Source organism: Mustela erminea, chromosome 13 (genome assembly GCF_009829155.1).
Source record: "Mustela erminea isolate mMusErm1 chromosome 13, mMusErm1.Pri, whole genome shotgun sequence".
NCBI classification, from domain to species: domain Eukaryota; kingdom Metazoa; phylum Chordata; class Mammalia; order Carnivora; family Mustelidae; genus Mustela; species Mustela erminea.
The window spans coordinates 20,393,004-20,416,576 of record NC_045626.1 but is presented as its reverse complement, the minus strand read 5'-3'; the positions used below and the strand labels follow the sequence as shown (position 1 = coordinate 20,416,576).

Sequence of the window (23,573 nt, the reverse complement as noted above, 5' to 3'; positions counted from 1 at the left end):
TTCATTTTATGATGGTGATAATAGGAACTGGCCAACATTTATTTTTTATTATTGAAGAATAATTGATATATAATACTGCATCAGTTTTAGATGTATAACAGTGATTTAACATTTATATATATTATGAAATAAGTCACCACAGTAAGTCTAATTGCTATCTGTCACCATACAAAGTTGTTACAATATTATTGACTACATTTTCTTGCTGTACATTACATCTCTATGTCTTATTTATTTTATAATTGGGATATTATACCTCTGAATTCCCTTATCTATTTTGTCCATCTCTCCATCCCCTTTGCTCTGGCAACCATCAATTTGTTCTCTGTATCTACGTATCTGTTTGTTCATTCATTTGTTTTGTTTCTTAGATTCTACATGTAAGTGAAATCATATGGCATTTGTCTTTGTCTGACTTATTTCACTTAGCATACCCTCAAGGTCCATCCATGTTACAAAAGTGAGGATTTCATGCCTTTTTTCTTTTGGCTGAGTCATAGTCGTGTGTGTATGTGTGTGTGTGTGTGTGTGTGTGTGTGTACACACCACATCTTTTTTTATCCATTTGTCTCTCAAAGGACATTTAGGTTGTTTCCATATCTTGGCTATTATAAATAATGCTGCAGTCAAACAAAAGGGTGCATATATCTTTTCAAATTAGTGTTTTCATTTTCTTTGGGGAAGATATCTAGAAGTAGAGATACTAGATTTTATGATAGTTTTATTTTTAATTTTTGAGGCTGCTCCATACATGTTCCATAGTGGCTGTAGCAGTGGGCATTCCCATCAACAGTGTACGAGGTTTCCCTTTTCTCCACATCCTCACTAACACTTATTAGCGCAGAATTGCTAACCTATTTTTATTTTTCATATTATTTGGATGATGGTGTTATCATCAAATTTTACATGAAATTTTTTTTATTACAGATGGTACCTTCTAAGATTCCTACCTATTTAGAGGTAAATCAAGATGATAAAACACCATAATATATGGGGATAATGACAGAACAAGGAGAAGAAATCAAAGATATAGTACTTAGCATTATTTCTTTGGTATTATTTACATTTTACCTTAAATAGGGTACAAGTTCAGAAATATATTATTTTTCTGTTTGTGTAATGGGGAAACAGTTTAAAAAATCATTTGTCGGGACGCCTGGGTGGCTCAGTGGGTTAAAGCCTCTGCTTTCAGCTCAGGTCATGATCCCAGGGTCCTGGGATCGAGCCCCGCATCGGGCTCTCTGCTCAGAAGAGAGCCTGCTTCCCCCTCTCTCTCTGCCTGCCTCTCTGCCTACTTGTGATCTCTCTCTGTCAAATAAATAAATAAATAAATAAAATCTTAAAAAAAATCATTTGTCTTTCTTGGAAAAATTTACTAAAATGTGTAATTTTGTGATTTGTGTGTTTATGGCTAAAAGGCGCACATTCTTCTGAAAGTACAGTCTAAACTGGAAAACAGTAAAAGTGGCATATTCACAAAATAAGGCACATTCTAAATCATAGTATAATTGCATATTTATGTCTTTTGAAAACTTTGTTAGGAAAGGAAAAATACTCAGAATCTGCCAAGTTTTAGGGAGACCATCATCCAAGGAACTGGGGACAGAGGTCAGAGACTTCCTTTAGCTAAGCTGCTCTTCAACATCACAGTGGTCTTCTCCACACTCCCAGTCTTCCCACTATGCCCTCCCTCCCTCCTCCTCGCCAGGGTTCCGTGCATCCTTTCTCACACAGGGAGGCGAGAAGGACTTCGGAAGCTAGAAGGTGACTGATTATTAGAGGAGTTAGTTACTTTGCTATGAAAAATTTAATCATTCTTCATGATAATGGTATTTCTGCATCTTCTTACACTTGAATTTTGACACAATTTTCTGTAAAATATCAGAAGCTGTTCAAGCCACAACTCCCCAAAAGGTGTGTACCTCTCTCTGTATTTGACATTTGTAATATAATATTTATAAACAAAACCAGACTTTTTCATGGGGCTAAATATCTCCTTAACAGTCATTCCATACAACCAGACTGGAAACTCTTGACTAGAGGAATTGCTTATAAAGAGTGTTAAACAGGGGCACCTGGGTGGCTCAGTGGGTTAAAGCCTCTGCCTTCAGCTCAGGTCATGATCTCGGGGTCCTGGGATGGAGCCCCACATTGGGTTCTCTGCTCAGGAGGGAGCCTGCTTCCCCCTTCTCTCTGCCTGCCTCTCTGCTTACTTGTGATCTCTCTCTCTGTCAAATAAATAAATAAAAATCTTAAAAAAAAAAAAAGAGTGTTTAACAAGTACTTCTAATGTAAACATACCAACTTTATATTGGTAAAAAAAATGAGACGTTGGGGCGCCTGGGTGGCTCAGTGGGTTAAGCTGCTGCCTTCAGCTCAGGTCATGATCTCAGGGTCCTGGGACTGAGTCCTGCATTGGGCTCTCTGCTCAGCGGGGAGCCTGCTTCCTCCTCTCTCTCTCTCTGCCTGCCTCTCCATCTACTTGTGATCTCTCTCTTTCAAATAAATAAATAAAATCTTTAAAAAAAAATGAGACCTGTGATAGATTAAAAATAAAAAATTTAAAAACAAATGATACTATGAGATAGCCTTATAGTTTATAATTTTATGACCCATTCAATTTGGGGGAAGTTTGGATAGGTTTTTACATTTTTTTCTATTTTTTAATTTTGAGATAGTTGTATATTTGCATGTAGTTGTAAAAAAAATAATGCAGAGAGATGCCATATTTCCTTCACCCAGTTTCCCCCAATGGTAATATCTTGCATAACTATAGTATAATATCATAATTAGGAAATCCACATTGGTAAAATCCACTGATTTTAATCAGATATTTCCAGTTTTATGTGCTCTCATTTATGTGTATGTGCATGAATGTGTGTGTGTGTTCAATTCTGTGCAGTTTTATCACATGTAGATTCATACGACCATCATCGCTGTCAACACACAGAACAAGTTTATCACAAGGATCCCGCCTGTTACCCTTTCAAAGCCACAGCCACTTCCCTGCCTGACCTCACCTCCATGATGCCAGCAAATCTCTAGTTCTGTTATCCATGTCCATCATTTTGTCAGCTCAAGAATGTCATAAATGGAATAATATACTAATTAACCTTTTGAGATCGGCTTTTCTCAGCAATATTCCCTTGAGACCATCTACATTGTATCAATAGATTGTTCTTTTGTATTGCTTAGGAGTAATCCATATTACTACAGTTTATTTACCCCTTAAAGGATATGTGACTTTTGGCCTGTTTGGGGCTATTTACAATGAAACTGCTGTGAATATTTGTGTACAGCTTTTGTTTTTAGAAAGAGAGAGAGTGAGAGCTGAGGTGGGGAGGGGAAGGGAGAAAGGGAGAGAGAATCTCAAGCAGGTTCCATAAACAGGATCCCGACACGGGGCCCAATCTCATAGCCCTGAGACCATGACCTGAACCAAAGTCAAGAGTCAGACACTTAACTGACTGGACCACTAGGTGTCCCTGTGTACAGGTTTTTATATGAGCATTTGTGTGTCTCAGGATAAAGCATGCAACTGTTGGGTTGCATAGTAAATGCAATGTTTCATTTTGTAAAACACTGCTGTAGTCTTTTTCAGTGTAGCTATACATTTTTCATTTCCATGTGCAATGTATTAGTGATCCAGTTTCTCTACAACCTCATTAGTAACACTTGATATAATCCCTATTTTATTTTTTAATTTTAGCTATTCTGACAAGTGTGTATTGATAACTCAATGTGGTTATTATTTGCATTTACCTAATGGCCAGTGATGTTGGATATCTTTTTGTGAACTTATATGCCATCTACATGTACTCTTCACTGAAATTTCTTTTGTTCATTCTTTATTAAGATTTTAAAGATGTATTTATTTTAGAGATGCGGGAGGGGCCACTGAGGGGGAAAGAGAGAATCTCAAGCAGACTCCCTACTGAGCATGGAACCCAATGGGGGAGCTCCATCTCGTGACCCTGAGATCATGATCTGAGCTGAAATCAAGAGTCAAGCACTTAACCGACTAAGTCACCCAGGTGTCCCTCTAATAGGATTTTTTTTTACTGTTGAGTTCGAGTTTTGAAGGTTCTTTACATATTCTAGATACAAGTCCTTGACAGAAATGCCTTGCAAATATTTTGTTCCAGTCCGTGGCCTGTCTTTTCATTTACCTCACAGGGTCCTTCCTAGAGTATACATTTTAAATTTTGACCAAAGTAACTGGCTACTGTAACAAATTACCACCAATTTGGTGGCTTAAAAAACCCAGAAATTTATTCTCTCATAGTCTGGAGACCAGAAGTCTAAAATCAAAGCGTCAACAACCTCCACTGAAGGCTCTAGGCAAGAATCTTTCTCGCCTCTTCCAGCTTCCGGTGGCTCTCAGTGTTGATTGGCTTGTGGCTGCAAAGCTCCAATCTCGGACTCTCTTCTGCCTCCACCACTTGTCTTTCTTATGAGCCTCTTAAAAGGACACTTAATGACTAGATTTGAACCCACTTAAATAATCCAGTATGATCTCACTCTAGGTCCTCCATTCTAGGTATCTGCAAAGACCCTCTTTTCAAATAAGGTCACATTCAAGGTTCCAGGGATTTGAAGGGATTTGAAGAACGTGTCTTTTGGAGGCCATCATTCAACACACTGGACTACACCAGGTGGGAACAGAGGTGCAGCATGCTGGGTCCTGTTGACACTGGGGATCAGGGAAAGGCAATGAAGTGAAGAGTGACCCACACTTCTTTGTACTAGTTGGCTAAGAAGACACGGGACCCCAACTGACACTAACCCAGGAGAGATATACTACCTTCTTTTGTTGGGAGGAAGATGGAAAATCAGCTCCCTGCTTGGTCAGCCTAAACCACCTGGCAGGGGTGTCATAGTGCTACTTCTCAACTCTGTCAGAGCACCACCAGCTGCTTCTGTGGGGTGGAAACAAGCTGGCTGTAAGATCATCTCTCTGCTTTGCCCGAATGAAATCAAAGAGGGAGTGGGCGCAGTTTTTAGGTTGATGTTTGGCTGCTGTAGATCTTGTTCCATTGGGCCACCCTTTTGTTCATAGCTACTCTTAGAGCTGTGAGGAATAGCTACGAGGAACAGGCTTTTTCTTGAAGCTTTTGTTGTCATTCCTGCCTGGTGGTGGTTCCGGACTGCTGTCTGGAATATATGGAAGGCAATAAGGAGACCCTGACAATGACTGCTATGTCATTCCTCAAGTCCTAAGGTCCTTAAGCAGTTTGCCTTCTTCTTTTTATATATGCTTTAATCTTCCTATGCTTACATGCAGAGTCTTTTGGTTTTAAGAGGAAGGATTTTGGGTCACCTGAGTGGCTCAGTCATTAGGCGGCTGCCTTCGGCTCAGGTCCTGATCTCAGAGTCCTCCGATTGAGCCCCGCATTGGGCTCCTTGCTCTACGGGAGGCCTACTTCTCCCACTCCCCCTGCTTGTGTTCCTTCTCTCACTGTCAAATAAATAAATAAAAATCTTTAAAAAACAAAAAAAGGAAGGATTTGGGAAGAATGGGTTACTACATCTTGGCCAGAACAAGAAACTGATTCATGACCCATTCAATTTTAAATTTCAGATATCATTCTTCATACATTCTATTGGAATTCTTTTCAAGTGTTATGTTCATGTTCCTACATTGATCAGTTTAAGCAGTAAGCAAAGAAAAAACAACTTAAAATATATTTTAATTTTTAATTAGTGCTGACTTCTGTGTATATTTTCTTACTGTTCTTTTTGCAGAGCATTTTTCAGGGGAAAAAAGCAATAGATAAAAGGACATTAAGAAAACTTGTTATGGGGGCGCCTAGGTGGCACAATGAGTTAAGTCCCTACCTTCAGCTCAGGTCATGGTCTCAGAGTCCTGGGATAGAGCCCTGCATCAGACTCTGCTCAGGAGGGAGCTTGCTTCCCCCTCTCTCTCTGCCTGCCTCTCTGCCTACTTGTGATCTCTCTCTCTCTCTGTCAAATAAGTAAATAAAATCTTTAAAAAAAAAAAAGAACGCTTGTTATGAACATCATTCTTATATGAGATTAAAAACTATATTTAATGCTGTTCTCTTGTACAACTATGAGTTCTTATTTCCACAAAGTACCTTCTGTAATTTGTACAAGGATACTGTTTAGAATAGTTTAACAGGATTTATGCATACTGACTTGGAAGTAAACTGCTGTAACTGCCACACGTGCTTTTCTATGGCCTCACTTCTTCTTTAGGAATGATGAGTGACCGCTATGATGGTATCCACGTCCTGCTGGAGATCTGAGTGCCTTTATTCCATCCTTTGCATTGAGGATGAAGCTTACTAAGTTGGAAGGCATGGTTGCTTCAATTATTGATGGGGACAATTTTCCTCTCATTTCTGTCTGGATAAACATCACTAGTTTGGAATGCGCTGGGTTCCTGTAAACAAAGGAAGAGTTAAAAATAGAGTTTTAGATTTATCTACTGAATTTACAAGTTGACAGAAAGCAGGATTCTTGTCTCATTCACCATGGATTCCCTCCAAAGTGCTTATGATAGGACAGTTACTGAAGGGAGGGAGGAAGGAAGGATACAAAAAAGGGCAGAGTGATTTGCACTCATAGACATTTTACATAAAACTACTTAGTCAGCTTATACGTTATAGTCTTAAGTCATCTTTTCCTTTTTGTCATTTTGTTAACTTCTTCAAATTACAAAATTAATGTTTGCTTATAAAAATTTAAATACAGAACTTTCATAATTATTGTTCCCCAGAGCTAGTCACTATTTATACTTTTAACTGTGTTTTTTTAGATTGTCTCTGTATATACAAAGATAGCATACATATATATGTATACCTACCCCATATATTTTTGTTTTTACAAAAATGAGATAATATATTTCTGCAACTAGTTTTATTTTCCCTCTTAATAAGATATCATGCACTTCTTTCTGTTAATACATACGTATCTGTTTGTTTTTTATGAGTGCATATAGTATTTCATTCTCTATGTAATCAGTCCTTTATTGATTATCATTTGGGTTTTTTCTTCACTTTTCCCCACTATACATAAAGCTGAAATAAAACATCTTTGTAATGTATCTATTTTCACTTCTACAAATACATGGAATTTCTAGGTCAAAGGTTTCGTGCACTTAACATTTTGAAATATTCTTTCCAAATGACATTAGGAAGACTGTAGTATTTTATATTCTAACCCAGTAACCTTTAAGCTGGAGTACGTGAAGACTTCCCAAAGGGTACAAGAGGATGAATAACGTTTAAAGGAATAAATTAGCAAATCTCTAACTTCCATATGTACCTCTTCCCTAAACTGATCTGAGACCATCTCTGATGGAAATGTAGGCTTCTTCTTTCCCACTAGCCTGTTCATCATCCTTCTGTTGTTTTAAAGAACAAAGGTACCGTCATCTGCCCTGAAGAGTACCAAATGATATTACGGTGTTTTACTCTGACATATAAAAAAATGAACGACAGAAAGTGAAGGACTAATGATTGGGTAACAAATCCTTACCAAGTCATGTCAATTCTTTGTTTTCAATAAAATTTAAGGATCTAACTTGGTTGTCAGCTGACAGGTCATTAAAAATATTTTTTGATTATAGGTCACTATGTACTTTATGGTATATAACACAAAAGAATTCAAGGCATTTAATGAAAGTCCTGGAATTATACTCTTTTCATTTTAACCGACTTATATTATGCAAACAAATTTTCTTACTGCTTACACTCATAGAAATGTGACGTAGGAATAGACAATAGTAAGTGCTAGCTCATTTTTTTGTTTTGTTTTCATTTTTTCAATGTTCCAAGATTCATTATTTTTATACCACACCCAAGCTATCTCATTTTATTAGTATTACTAATACACAATTAAATGAACTGTAATTGTTAGAAGCATGGACTCTGGAACCAGTTTGCATTGGTCTGAAGCTGAGCTTTACTATTACCTATGTTTAACCTCGAGAAAATTACTTTATCTCTCTGGACTTCCATTTTTTTTCCTGCAAAATGGAGACAGTAGTACTACCTACTTTATGAGGTTATTGGGAGGACCAAATGAATCAATATATGTAAATTGTTTATAAGGTTCCTGGCACAACGTAAATGCTATCTAAGTTTTGCTAATAATAAAAAGTGTGTTTTCCATAACTTTGCCTTTATACTTAATAGTCACATCACATTTGGTAATATATTTTTTATTTTGATCATGTAATAATAATTTAATCTAGTACACACATATATTTTGTAACATTAAGATACTTAATGTCACAGGAAATAAAATGGATTTTTAAAATTAAACATTTTTTTCAAAGAAAAATGACAGGGTGATTAATAAAAGAATAAGAGAACTCAAATAATAATATATATTCTATTAGGATTAAATTATATGAGGAAAAAAGAAAGAATGTGGGAAGAAGGAGAACCTGATGTAAATTTTTGACTGAGGTTGTATGTATTTTGAAATTGATAGTTATCTAGGTTTCTAGTTATTATGGTATTTAGAGTTAATTGGGTATGCTTACAAGAATGGCAGAACACTTTTTTTTAGAGTGTCAATATTTAGAGTGCTGAAAATTGCACCCTCATAATTTAATCTTATGAAAAATTTTAATATCAACTTAAAAATGTGCAAGGCACAGTAGAGTTTTACAAAATTCTTTTGCAGGGATATGAAGATCACTCCTCCAGCAAACCATGTGTCCATTTTCCTATACTCTTTGTCTATGGAGAGTGTAGACTATTTTTACAGCACCTCAAGTGGCTAGATTGTGAATATTCACTAGCTGTTGAAAAGGTCTTAAATCTCTATTTGAGTTTGCTAGGGCTTTACATGCTTCAAAAACCTTTCCAGTATTTACTAAACAGTACCTTTACTACTGATAATAAGTTCTTTAAGTTTACTACATAACTTGTTTACAAATGTTGGCTGCTCAAAATATTGTGCTGCAGGAAAAGAGAAGGTACAAGAGAATCATTTTTGTCAGTACCTTTCTCTGAGACCACGGGTGAGACTGTATCTTTTCCTCTAACAGCATGCTAGGCAGAGCTCCCACCCTTGATGGGATATCCACATCAGAGCTTTTGCCCCATGTTTTTTGCAGTGGAAAGGGAAAGTTGACAAGATGCAAGAAGGGGACTTAGCCTGTGAAACACACATCAGAATGTGTAGCTTTCCAGCTACAGTCCCTGCCAACCACTAATTTATCCAACTGACCTGAAGCAGTAATCCTTCCCTTGTTTTGTTTTCTCCTGCTGTGAAGAATAAAGTCTTGACCATAGATTCAAAATTGACAGGTGTGTAAAAAGACCACCAATGTCACCATCTGCATCAATGATCCTGTCCATTAATGTATGTAATTGTGAATTTCTTTCAGTTCTCTTATTCACAGAGAAAACATTAAGGAATACAGTCTAAAATGTAGTTTGATTTTTACTTTCTTTACATTTTTTTTTTTCTCCTCCAAATGAGAGGTTCATATCTGGCCAATATAAAATTTTATATGATTTTATGTGCCAATAGCTATTATTTGTATAAAATCATTTAGCAAAAACTAAAACTAAAGGAATGTATTGAATTAATGTACATACATTTACAAAATATATGTACTTTATGTTACCATTTATCCCTAGGCTGGTCACCTATGGGCAGTGACTCCTCTGATTTCTCTAGCTCTTTCCAAATTTACCTATTGCAGGTATTTGTAGGCAGTCCACTGGAAAGAATTCATTTAAGGTAAAGCATTCATTGCTGATAAATGTGAGTGTATTATGATTCTAGGGATATGTATTTTTAATTTACAAAAAGTCCTTAAAAATTCACAGAAGTAACTCAAATGGAGAAAGGTTAAGGTTCACTGGGGGTGAGGGGATAGAGAGAATGTGTATGTGTGACTAGTCCCAGAGACCTCAAATCATACTTTATAGGGAATTATCCATTCTGGTGATGAAAATACTTATAAAAATTATTTTTTAAATTGCATTTAGGGGAAATTTTTTTTTCCTAACAGAATATGCTGGCATGTACTTCTACCAATGAGTTAGAAATAACAAATTGAGCTAAAAAACTTGTTAAATAAATAAATGCAAGTAACACTTACTCTTGCAGAGGGGAACATATATAGCCGCAAGCATGGTTATAACCACGGACATAACTTGAAGATGGAGGATATGCTGGAAAATCCACACTGTTAGCTACATGATTAAAAAAAATTAAAATGAAGCCTATTTCACAAAAATTCTATTTCAAGTAGCATATTTTAAAAGACAGATGATATAGCATTTAGTTTAATTTAGTTATTATCAGTACTGATATTTGTTTTATACATATATACCTACATGTTTGTAATATGCTTGTATACAGACCAAAATTGAGAAAATACCAGTATGAGCACTACTGTCCTCTCAAATTTTCTCATGCTATTATCTCTAAAGATACTGTTATCTTTTACATACAAGAAAAAGTATTAAAAGTATCATGTAGTTACTCTCTGAGATTTGAAGCAAAAGAAGAAATCACAAAGGAGAAGACTATTTCATTAGGACAGTGGGTTTAGAGATACTTTTTTTGGTTAATCATTATTATTTTTTTTAAGACTAGATTCTTTTTAATCTACTTATTTATATTTTAAGTTTTTATTTGAATTGCAGTTGGTTAAAAACAGTGGAATACTAGTTTCAGGTGTACAATATATGTGACTCAACATTTATGTACAACATGTTAATCATCTAAATAAAATATTTGATATGGCTATTTTGTCTATCAATAAAGATAGTTTAAATGCTCTTTTCTGCTGGAGCACCTGATGGTTAAGCATCCAGCTCAGGTCATGATCTCAGGGTCTTGGGACCGAGCTCTGGGACAGGCTCCAAATCCAGCATGAAGTCTGCTTGGGATTTTCTCTCCCCTCCCCCTGAACTCTCTCTGTAACATAAATAAATACATCTTAAAAAAAAAAAATCAAAAACTTCTTTCCTGCCAATTTCCTGTAGCTAATTCAAAGTATAATTAAAAATCAGTACAGCTTGTTTTAGGAATTACGCAGCATAACTATATTGTATGTGAATGTAAAAGGGAGGTGATTTGATTATGATTGTTTATGATAATTACATATACTCTAAAACTATTTTTTAAAAACATATTTGTTTTTTGGGCACCTGGGTGGCTCAGTGGGTTAAGCCTCTGCCTCTGGCTCAGGTCATGATCCCAGAGTCCTGGGATCGAGTCCCATATCAGGCTCACTGCTCAGCAGAGGGCCTGTTTCCCTCTCTCTCTCTGCTTGCCTCTCTGCCTATTTGTGATCTCTGTCATATAAATAAATAAAATCTTTTAAAAAATATATAAATATTTGTTTTTTTTGTGCAACTGAATCCTGCTTTTGTCAGAGAAGATGGATTTTTCTATATGATTTTAATATAAGCAATCAATTCTCTGGGAAATGCAATGTTAAACACTAGCTTAGGAATAGCTTAAGAGACGAATGTGGCTGAATGCATTTTCCACATTCATGACATATTTATCATCTTAACAGAGCCTACTGTGTTGGCATAGGGGTGCTGCCAGAGGTGATTTTGATTTTTTAAAGATTTTATTTATTTATTTGACAGAGAGAGATCACAAGTAGGCAGAGAGGCAGGCAGAGAGAGAGAGAGGAGGAAGCAGGCTCCCTGCTGAGCAGAGAGCCCGATGCGGGACTCGATCCCAGGACCCTGAGATCATGACCTGAGCCCAAGGCAGCGGCTTAACCCACTGAGCCACCCAGGCGCCCCTGCCAGAGGTGATTTTAACGTATTTTTTTCTTTGTTTAAAATATGGAGATTGTCCTTGTTTTTCTTTAAAACTTGTTGTTGTTGCTGTTATATTCCACAAACAAGTATGGGTCTTTTGTGAGGCATGTGGTATGATAGCACAGATTTTGGAAAGTCACAAGACTTGAGATTTAATTCTGGTTCACGTGCTTATTAGCTATGTAACCTAATTTCTGTGAACTTTAGTTTCATAATTGGTGAAATAATGCACACAAAATATTGAGCTCAAAGCAAGCTGCATAGTAAGTTAAAAAACAACAAATGGAAGAACATTAAGAAGAAAACTCAGTATTCATCAAAAATTCATTTAAAGAAAATTGCTCAAAGCAGATTTGGTACTGAGTCATTGAGTACTACCACTATTTGGTTATTTTAATTTCCATAATTCTTTCTTACCTTCCCTTTGACACTAAAAATGAGATTGAAATGGTCTGCTTCAAAATACGGAAAATAACAGATCTACAATTCTGACATAGTATTTTGTGCTGTAGATGGTGAATAAAATTTATGTGCTCTCAGATAAGAAGGAGACAGCTCAATGAAAACTGTGAAACTACAAGACACACCTACAGAGAAGTGCTGAATCTCAGGCCTTACTGGCGTGCTGCCCCAGAACTGTGTTTGAGTGAGCGCGTTAGCAGAACGATGACGCAGTCTGGACTCTGAAACTTAAGAGTCTCAGAGACAGAGCAGAGCAACTGAAACCTTGCTGGAAAATAATAATTAACAGCACTTAACTGTCCTATCCCCAAGAAGTTTACGCTAGAGAAGGCTATTCAGATAGGGATGGTGACATTTAACTGAAATCTGAAGAAATTAGCTCTAGGCTAAATCTGAAGAAATTAGCTCTAGGCTAAGAAAGTAGCTCTAAGCTACTGTCCTACCAAGTCCTTTCACCAGGAGTTACTGCATTTCTCTGAGTCCAAAGAACATTGTGGTGTGAACTGGTATGTTTTAAGTGAATAAAGCAAGTTAGGAAATGATTACACATTTGCATTTTACCTAGTGATACATTTTTGGGAGGGCAAAGGATATATCAAAACCTCTAATTTCTAAAAGAAACATAAGCACATTTATGTAAAGACGCGTCTAATGAAAATTTCTTCAGGAATTTTATCACTTGCTGGATATGCCCGTTCTATACAATTCAAATATAACATAATATAGCCAAAGATTAACTTTGTGTCTTATTAGATTTTAAACATATGCTGTAAGATTTTTGCCTGCAAGTATCTGTCTATACCCAGTGTAGCACGATACAAGATACAAGATACAAGATACAAAACTACCAAGCAAAAGATGCCATAATTACTGACTGATGTAAATGGCACCTCCAGCATTGGGTAAAATGTTAGGATTCTTTGTCTGTATTATACATATGTTTATTGGTCTCACTAAGTAAATAAAAAAGTAAAAACTGAAAACACAGTATTTTCCAAACTGTGGGTTAAAGGAAAACACATTTATTAATGTCTCATACTAATTCCAAATGTGGGCAAAATGTTTCAACTTACAACTGATAATATCCATATTCCCTTCGTAGCGCTTGAAGTACACTAAGTCGATAAAGTCTCGGGGGGAAATTGAGCCCATGGCAAAACTCTGTGTAATGGTATGACATATGATTGTGTCCTGGAACAAATTAAACCATAAATATTCCAACAGTTATTTGATATCTATTCTTTGTATCGCTTCCCAAAGAATTTCACTGCATATGGTTATCTACTATTCAGAAAAAGCAGGGCTTTGAAGCTGTAGGAACTTATCATCAAATCAACTTGCATTTTCTGTGTTAGAGGAATATTAGATCTATAATTATAAGTGCAAGGTAAAAAAAAAAAAAGCAGAAATAAACAAGTGGGACTACATCAAACTAAAAAGCTCTGCATAGCAAAGGAAACCATAAATAAAATGAAAAGGCAATGTACAGAATGGGAGAAATATGATCCACAAATCATGTATCTAGTCAGGAATTAAGTACAGAAAATTTAGAATGGAATCTTGTCATCTACTCTAAACTTTTAGGTGAAGAAATCGAAGACTAAGAGATTAAATCATGCAAAACTAGAGGTAAATACAGAATTAGAACCCTGTTCCAGATTCCCAGGACAGTACTACTTCTACCAGTCCACACTGGCTACATAATATATTCTGAAAAATACATTGGTTTAGCACCATGATGCCTTGGATCCTACCTCTCTGCCTGCACCCCGTCTTGACTTCCCCATGAGGCTCCTAGCGGTGTGCCATGGACTTGTGAGTAATAAACTTCTCATTTCGATTTCTCTTGTGGTCTTTTGTTGAAACGTGGCTCACCATCTGGGACCCTCTGCTCCATTTAACAAATGCCAATTTAACAAAGTGGGAACAGTCCTCCTCTCCCAGGCTGTGACTAAGGATTAATGCACTGCTGATCGGATTTGTCTAGCGCTGGATGACAAGTGTTTGATCACCCCCATAGCCCTAGAGCAGGAATCCTTCCCTCACCAATGGGGGTGAATGAATCAGTTAAAAAACACGCCTGGAGACTCATACTATTATATTCATAGGAAGGTAAAGTATTTCTTACAGTGTAACGCTACTTAGAGATACATAGTATATTGGACAGCACAGAATTTGGAATCTGGAGATCAAACAGCACAGAATTTGGAATCTGGAGATCAAGTGTTAAGCCATGATTTTACTACGTACTGGCTGTGATGACCTTGGACAAATCACATAATTTCTCTGAATCTGTTGCCAGGTTTTTCTGATGCCAAATCTAGTATTCTTTCCATTATTGAAGCTGACTTGCAGCAATAGCAGGAATATATGAAGTATGAATTGAACTGCACAATCAGTCATGAAAGAAACAGTCCATTTGAATTTTAATTTCTGATGGACTATGTTTCTCAAACTGAATATTTAAATCCCAAGAGGGTAGTGGAAAGGTGTTTTTTTGTGGACAAGAACTTCAGGATCCTCCTACAAAATGAAACATTTACTTTCCTCGGCTTTTCTATAACCTCTCCCCACTCCCAAGCTTTAAAATAAATTTAATAAAAGGAGGCAAAGGTAACCTACAGAATTTTTTTTCTTTTTTCTTTTTTTTTTTATTTGTCAGAGAGAGAGAGGGAGAGAGAGCGAGCAAGCACAGGCAGACAGAGTGGCAGGCAGAGGGAGAAGCAGGCTCCCCACCGAGCAAGGAGCACGATGTGGGACTCGATCCAGGACACTGGGATCATGACCCAAGCGGAAGGCAGCCACCCAATCAACTGAGCCACCCAGCCGTCCCCAGAATTTTTTTTAAAGATTTTATTTATTCATTTGAGACAGAGAGATAGAGAGGAAGATAGAGTAGGAGCAGTGGGGAGAAGCAGACTTCCTGCTGAGCAGGGAACCTGACATAGGGCTCCATCCCCGGACCCAAAGATCATGACCTGAGCTGAAGACAGATGCTTAACCATCTGAGCCACCCAGACACCCTCACCTACAGAATCTAAGTAAATGATAAGGTGATGGCAGATATGTGAGACATTTGTTTTGGTGTGTGGAACATGGCTTGGAGACATAAAGGACCAAAGACCTGGAATTTTACAAATGCAATTGTTTGTGAAAATCCTAAAAGTTTGCTTTATGATTCAATTTTTCAAAACAGCTTATTGAGGGGCACCTGTGTGGCTCAGTTGGTTAAGCATCTGCATTTGGCTCAGGTGATTATCTCAGGTTCCTGGGATTAAGCCCCACAGCGGGCTCCTTGCTTGGTGGGGAGTCTGCTTCTCCCTCTCCCTTTACCCTTTCCTACCGCTTGTGCTCCCTCCCTCTGTCTCAAATAAATACCATCTTTTAAAAAATCAGCTTATTGAGGTATAATGTACATACCACAAAGTACAGCAGTCTTAATAAATAAGAGGTCTGTAGCATGCTGCCCTAATTCTCTCTTAAATTCACTCTTTTCTCTCCCCTCTATGACTTAAACTTTCTACTCTAATTACCTGTATTTTTTTGTTTTTATTCTTCCTCTTCAACTATTTAATTGAGATAAAGTATTTGAGATAAAGCATTGCTGAAACTACAATCATATTACTTTATTCCATACTGTATCCTTACTCTTGAGAAAAGTTACGTGCTATTTGCTCTTAAGTCCCTACAGTATGTGTCTGCATTATTCCTGTTATTTAATGTTATAATTAAGATAAATCTACTGACTTCCCATCAACAAGGATAGGAAAATCAACAATGTTTTTCCACCTAATGGAGGAGATGAATACATACAGTTCAAACCCCTCAAGACCAAAGACACACATCTGCAAAAGCCAGCTAGATTCAGGACGTGCTAAGCCTTTACAACAGAATCAAGCTAATTAGAATTAAACTTTTTACTAATAAAGAGGGAAGTTTTAAGACTTTTATAAAGCTTTCAATGCGAGCCTATAAAATATGAAGGGGTTATATGATGTAGAAATCAGTGTCTACATCATACAGGTTTGATATGCTCAAATCACTAATAAAACTAAACATATACTGATATAGTAAAAATCCAATATCGGACAACAAATTACCGAATCAATCCTGTGTACCATATTGTACACCTTCAATGATTTATCCCATGTAACTCTGTTTTCAGGTTTGTATAGGAAATCAGACAGTTTAGCTGTTGATTCTGGAATTATTCCTTCGACACGGTATCTGCAGTTAACAAAATAGAGAAAATCAAAATTAAACAAGCTTTGCCTAAGCTCAAAATATAATGTTATTATAGTATAAAGAAGGCTAATTTCTCTGCTTTCAGCAGGGAGCCTGCTTCCTCCTCTCTCTCTGTCTGCCTCTCTGCCTGCTTGTGATCTCTGTCTGTCAAATAAATAAAATCTTTAAAAAAATAAAATAAAATTATGGGCGCCTGGGTGGCTCAGTGGGTTAAAGCCTCTGCCTTCAGCTCAGGTCATGATCTCAGGGTCCTGGGATCGAGTCCCGCATCAAGCTCTCTGCTCAGCAGGGAGCCTGCTTCCTCCCACCCCTTGCCTGCCTCTCTGCCTCCTTGTGATCTCTTTCTGCCAAATAAATAAATAAAATCTTAAAAAAAAAAAAAAGTTAATGTAGCAAACAGGAAAGGACACTTGAAAGTGATATCAGCAATTCAAAACACTAATATTCAACTGGAAGTAGCCAGGTTTATTTAAATAATCACTGTAATAATTAATATAAACTATTTCAAAATGTATTTTTCTACAAATCTTGTTTATACTGTTTATAGTTGTCCTTTTAGAGGGGGCTACTTTCTTTTAGGATTTTTCTAAAATCTTTTTCATAAATATTTGCCTGCTGTATTTTATCATAAGCCAAAGTAACTGATGAGAAGTTTGTGTGGTTACACACTATCTTGTAGCCCTAATTCTTAATTTAAGGATGTAATGTGTCTAAAGCAGTAGTCAGCAAATTTTTCAGGCCAGATGGTAAATAATTCAGACTTTGCAGGCCACATGATCTGTATTGCAACTATTCAGCTTTTGTAGGGTGGCAGTGAAGTAGCCAGAGACAATATAGAGTGAATGGGCATGCCTGTGTTACAACTGAACCTTGTTTATAGACAGAGACTTTTGAATTTCATTCATTTTTAAGATGTCAGGACTTGGACAAGTCCATCACTGAAATTAGATATGGTTATCCATCAATGGAATTAAGACAATGTGAGAAAACTGGATTAAAACTCACTATTTAGCAGAAGGTTGTTCAATAAAAATGAAGTCTGAATGCTACTGGCTGTCCTTTTCTCCCTTTTAATGATTCTTTTCAAACTGAGAGGATAGGTTTAAGTAAAATCAAAATTTTTAAACCTCTAAAGTGTTAAAAGTCCTAAACCTCTAAAATGTTAAAAGGGGAAATGAGACAAAATCCAAATACTAGTATTAGTCTAAATAATTGTCATATTTGTAAATGAAAACTGAAACTTTGTTTTTATGATTTGGCAAACAAATAAGGAATTCATTTGACTATTTCTTTATATGTTAATTTCTCTTTAAATCTGTTAGTCCTTAATTTTCTTTATGAGATAGCCTCAAATTTCCTTTTTTAAAAAAGATTTTATTTATTTATTTGACAGAGAGAGAGAGAGAGATGAGCACAACAAGCAGGGGAACAGCAGGCAGAGAAAGAAGCAAGCTCCGTGCTGAGCATGGAGCCTGATGTGGGACTCGATCCCAGGACCGTGGGATCATGACCTGAGCTGAAGTCAGCTGCTTAACCACCGAGCTACCCAGGCGCCCCTCAAATTTCCTTACTTTGTAATGTTTCCTTTCTTCAGATCTATAATGTTTTTAGTAGTTTATTATTAAGCTCTGAGTAAGATGTGAGAAAACAACCTGAAAAATTATCAGGTCTTGTGAAAAAGAAGTCAAATATAATACAGATAAAATTTAAGTACAAAACTATGAAGGGATTTGTATATATTACTATGGATTTTTTTATTAATCTGTTCTCTCTTTAATTATACTATAAACTTTGAAGATAAAAAGTTTTGAACTTTTTTGTATTTTTTTTTACCTTTTTATATTTCTAACTAATATATACAGATCTTCCTTGATTTACAATGAGGTTACACTGAGAAACCATCTTAAGTTGAAAGTTTCTTAAGTCAAAAACACATTTACTACACCTAACCAACATCATAGCTTAGCCTCACTTGTGGCAATCTAACACAAAGCCTGTATTATAAGAAAGTGTTGACTATCTCATGTGATTTAGGGAAGGGACCCTAACATATACGTAAGTTTATCAGCATTCGAGGATTTGAGATTTTTCATATCTACTGTTTAGGACAGGGTTTGGCAACCTATGGTCTATGGGTCAAGTCTAGACCACTTCCTGTTTTTGTAATTAGTTTTACTGAAACACGGCTATACTTACTCATTAATGTATTGTTTGTCTACTAATGTTAGTGCCTTTGTGCTATAAGGCACAAAAATATATTATCCATTTATGCATTGTGCTGCTATGCTATACTGGCAGAGCTAAGTAGTTGCAACAGAGACCAGAGCAGCTGCAAAGCCTAAAATATTTACTTACTTTCTACCCTTGGTTTATGCAGTCTACTCAATGGCTGATTTGTTCATTTTCCAGTCATTCATAAAGGTTAGAAAAGTATAAGTTACAGGTATTACATGACTACAAGGCAGAAATTATTTTGCTTTTTGGAAGATTATAAAACATAGTTAAAGTTGTGTCTTGGGCAGAGGATAGGCTTCTACTCAAAAATTACCTTTTCTTAATTCACTAATCGGAGGTATATTAGAGTTTGTGGCTTTTAAAAATATGTAAATATCAAGCCTCTTTGAAAACACAGAACATTTATGTGTATTGAGTACTTGAGTCTAATTGCTTCTTGGCCTTTTGGCTAAGATCAAGTGGAATACTTGAGTCTATCGATGAACAATTCAGTATCTACTGGGTTCAAGGCTCTTCAGAAATATCAATTTTGTCATACTTGAATCTAAGAACTATATTCTTATACATATTGATCATTAAGATGAACAGCTCATTAGATATTTTATTATGATCTATAATAAAGCTCTGTTCTCATTATACTGTGAAGTGACTTCAGGTCAAATTAAAAATATTTTAACTATTTTCTCTTGTCTTTTAGTTTCCAAAATACTTGAGCTAGTATATGGAATAACTGATAGACTGGTATACATACATTGGTATACTTTTTACAGACCATACATTTCACGAAGCTTTCAGGCTGCAGCGGAAACCTTCAAATGTGTGGATTTGTATCAACATACTAATTTTAATGTCTCCAAGGCTCTTTATAGTCTTTTATGATTTTTGTGAATGAATGACAAGAAAGTAAGTAGGAGGATGAGGGAGGAGGAAAAATAATGTAAAGGGTCTATTTTGGCACACTAGAATTGTAAACTTGGGGAAGCGCCGGAAAGATGATAAAATAGTCACATGTTTTTAGTGATCATATTTTTGTCATATCCTATGTGATTATTAGGGTTGGAGATGGGAGTTCCAGAGTAGCTGTGTAACGATTTTAGTAAACCCTCCTCCCTAGTGAAAGAACTGATGAAAATTAAAGAAACAACTATTTAAATTCTCTAGAAAATGACCTAAGGGCATGCAGGAAATGGAGAAAAAATTATTCAAGAAAATCTACTAAATCTAGGTAGGAAAAGACTGTAGCATTTGAGCCACAATCGGCTTCTAGCCAACACCTCCTCACGCCTGGAAGCCAAGGAGGACCTCCCTCCCCTACTAACTCCCAGTCTAGGGCTATGGTTTCATCCTAGGAGAGGCGGGATACTGACATCTCTCAATCTTGCACCCTCATCTCACGCTATTATACTCTATGCCCAGAAGGCACCGCTGAGAAGACTGGAGCTTCCTTATCCCCACCCAGAGTTTACTGACAGGGTGAGGGCTAGGTCCAAGGCTGTCAATACTGGGGCCTTATTTCCCCTTCCCCCCACAAGAGGGGCAAGCTGAAGCCATGGTACCACTTCTCCCTAAGGCCACCCTCACGTCCCCTTTCTGCTCATGGATGGAGGTGTCACTCAGCTCCAGCAGTAGTGCTTAGGTTCTGCTCAGGGTCAAAGGCAAGACAAAATGAGCCAGCAGCATCTCAGCTGTGCCTGAGAAAATGGATTTCATTTGGAATAAAATGTGGAGAAATTTTTGAAAAAAAAAATTTTTTTTTTTGTTAGTGAACAATCAGAAGAATTACATGGGGGCGCCTGGGTGGCTCAGTGGGTTAAGCCGCTGCCTTCGGCTCAGGTCATGATCTCAGGGTCCTGGGATCGAGTCCCGCATCGGGCTCTCTGCTCAGCAGGGAGCCTGCTTCCTCCCCTCTCTCTCTCTGCCTGCCTCTGCCTACTTGTGATCTCTCTCTGTCAAATAAATAAATAAAATATTAAAAAAAAAAAAAAAAAGAAGAAGAAGAATTACGTGGAACTAATGCAAAAGCACATGAAGACCAGAAGTAGGGAGAGATACAATTAGATGAACAACATAAGATCACACTCATCTCTGGCAGGGGGGTTGGGGTGTGGAAGGCCTGTGCATATGCAGCAGACTGCTCTCACTCAGAGCAAGAGGAGTGGATATCTTCTGTTGCACCTATTCAAGATATCAGAATGGAGGTATGAGGATGCTTTCACTCAGAGCCATCAGAGCAGACACATTAGGCTGCCCCTACTAGAGTCATTAGAATGGATGTACTAGGATGCCCCTACTCAGAACAATCACAGAGCATGTACCAGGCTGTGTCTACCTAAAGAAGAGGGGATGTACTTAGCAGCCCCTACTCAGAGCAATCAGAATGGAGGTACTAGGATGCCCCCATGAGGAGTTATCAGATTGTATGTCCCAAGCTGTCCCATACAGAGCAATCAGGATGTACCTAATTAAAATAATTGGAAGGGTGTTGTACTAGGTTTCCCCTCTCTGAGCAATCAGACTGGATGTACTAGGCTGCTTCTCTGCAGAATAATCAGAGTGTATACACTAGGATGTCCTTACTCAGAGCATTCTTACTGGATGTACCAGGTTGCCACAACTATGGAATAATCAGAGTGAATGTAAAAGACTGCCCACTCAGAATAATTATACTGGATGTACCAGACTGCTCCTATTTAGGAATAATCCTACCAGATGTTCTAGGCTGCCCCTACTCAGAACAATCATACTGGATGTACTAGGCTACCCCTGCTCATAAACAATCAGAGTGAATGTACTAGACTGTCTATTTTAGAAGCATTCAATGCAAGATATGGGTTGGTGACTTACAAGCATTTTCCAAGCTGAATATAGATTAATCAACAAAGAGCTGAAGTCTTACTGGCTTAAGAGACTGAAATACAATCTCTGACACATAAAAATTCTGACCACTTTAAAATAAAATCGTACTCTTTGCTGCTGTTCTGGAAGACTATCTATATGCCCATGACTGTTCCTTCTGAGGAGTGACTAGCTACAGAACTTCAAGCTAGCTGTCCCTGGCTAAGTGCAAGACAAAATCATAAAACTGAATTGTGAAAGCAGGCTGTAAGCCACAGACAGATCCACCTGTAAAGGGTAAAATTTTTTTATCAGTTCCGGGGTCTGAAGCACAGCTTGTGAACTTGTGATCAGTAAACAGCTTATGCTGACCCTCCTATAGGGTAAAAGATAAAAACAAGGGAAAAAGTGATTCCGATAACATATGATCTATTTGCATTAATGTGATATCATGAGCAGTGAATGAACAACTCTTTAAGAATAAGATTAAAGGGCACCTGGGTGGCTCAGTGGATTAAGCCTCTGCCTTCAGCTCAGGTCATTATTTCAGGGTCCTGGGATGAGCCCGGCTGAGCAGAGAGCCTGCTTACCCCTCTCTCTCTGCCTGCCTCTCTGCCCACTTGTAATCTCTCTCTCTCTCTGTCAAATAAATAAATAAAATCTTAAAAAAAAAAAAAAAAGAATAAGATTAAAAATGTCAGCACAATTTCTCTCGGTGTAATTATATTTGAAATAACATTATCCTCAAAAATATCCTTAAAAGCAGCTTTCAGAAAACAATACATAGATCAGCCAGAGAAGTAAATTGGGATAAACTTTGTTTTTTAGTGGTTCATTTAATGGAAAGTGAAATGTTAGAAGGGCCACAAAATACTCCTATGATCAAGAAAATACCAATCTGCTTTTATAGTGATTATTTCTTGAGTTAGAAATTTCCTACCTTAATGAATTATTCACTTGACTTTTTTTCCTGATTGTCTTCAAGTTTGAAAATGATTAGTTGGTATATAATTGCTCTAATGTATTAATATCAACCCAGTGACTTCATAATTAATTTCTATTTCCTGATCACTATCAAGCAACGTTATATCTAATGGAGTAGCACTGAGTTCTAGCTATATCAATGCCACCAAATTCAAAATGGCTATAAAAGGGAAATTGTACTTACAGATTTCCATGGAATTTTTTAGAAGCCTTGCTGGAAACAGTTATCTTTTTCTCAAAGGGGAATAAAAATCCAGAAATAAATTAGCTGGCAGATATGGAAAAAAAAAAGAAAAATAAAAACAAACAAACAAAAAGTAAAAATACATCTTTTTGATTCATAAAAGAAAGTATTTTTAGAAGTCTTTATGAATCGCTTCTCATTAAAAAATAAACTCTTGAAATATATTTAACTTGTTTTCTTACTGAAGTCTTAACCACTTTCCAGCCTGATGTGTCTTGACTGTAGTCTAAAACTTCTCGAGCAGTTTCTTGGGCAAGTGCCTTATAGTCCATCTATCTGCAAAGTTGTAAAAACAGACAACTGGTAAGAATATAGCCATACAAAACAATTTTAAAGTGTTGTATTACATTTTGGTACTATTTTTATAATATCGGTTACATTGTAATGAACAATACTTATTTTTATTAAGTTTTTACTTAATAATTGCTAAGTGTATGAATGAATTGCTTCTTCCCTAATCATAATCTTTCAAATGAGAAAATGTGGTATAGTACAAAGAGTAGGTTTTGGACTCAAGAAGATCAAGCTCAAGTCCTGTCTCTGTCACTAATTATGAAACGCATTACTTAATATTTCCATTTTTCCCTTTTCTGGGACAATAACTAACTGTAAAATTAATGTGAGGATTAAATGAGATAATGCATTTAAATGTCCTATCCCAATACCTGGCACATAATAGTTATTCAAGAAATCATTAATATTTCCAACAGCTTCATCATGCTTCTTTTCTCTTATAAAGCATCATAACCTGTTAATCATGTGTTCTTCGGAATCAGTCTTTTAAAAGTGAG

The 23,573-nt window shown here is 36.7% G+C and overlaps 2 protein-coding genes across 9 annotated transcripts in view; one reads left to right on the top strand and one right to left on the bottom strand.

The window, feature by feature from the left end:
• POLI (DNA polymerase iota) overlaps positions 1 to 708 on the top strand; it is a 37,893-nt gene extending 37,185 nt beyond the window's left edge. For all 3 annotated transcript variants that reach the window (XM_032311405.1, XM_032311404.1, XM_032311406.1), the window contains exon 11: positions 696 to 708. The gene's annotated coding sequence lies outside the window, so the exon portion shown is untranslated. The remainder of the gene's footprint in view (positions 1 to 695) is intronic.
• STARD6 (StAR related lipid transfer domain containing 6) overlaps positions 1 to 23,573 on the bottom strand; it is a 39,199-nt gene that overhangs the window by 12,388 nt on the left and 3,238 nt on the right. For 5 of the 6 annotated variants that reach the window (XM_032311418.1, XM_032311419.1, XM_032311417.1 and 2 more), the window contains exons 4-9: positions 22,965 to 23,058; positions 22,723 to 22,772; positions 16,340 to 16,466; positions 13,313 to 13,430; positions 10,091 to 10,184; positions 6,032 to 6,406 (exon numbers count right to left, since the gene is read on the bottom strand). In XM_032311418.1, the coding sequence (XP_032167309.1) occupies positions 6,205 to 6,406; positions 10,091 to 10,184; positions 13,313 to 13,430; positions 16,340 to 16,466; positions 22,723 to 22,772; positions 22,965 to 23,054 (681 nt within the window). In that variant the 5' untranslated portion in view covers positions 23,055 to 23,058 and the 3' untranslated portion in view covers positions 6,032 to 6,204. Of the gene's footprint in view, positions 1 to 6,031; positions 6,407 to 10,090; positions 10,185 to 13,312; positions 13,431 to 16,339; positions 16,467 to 22,722; positions 22,773 to 22,964; positions 23,059 to 23,573 lie in introns of those variants that run through there. The other variant, XM_032311415.1, reaches the window with a different exon arrangement.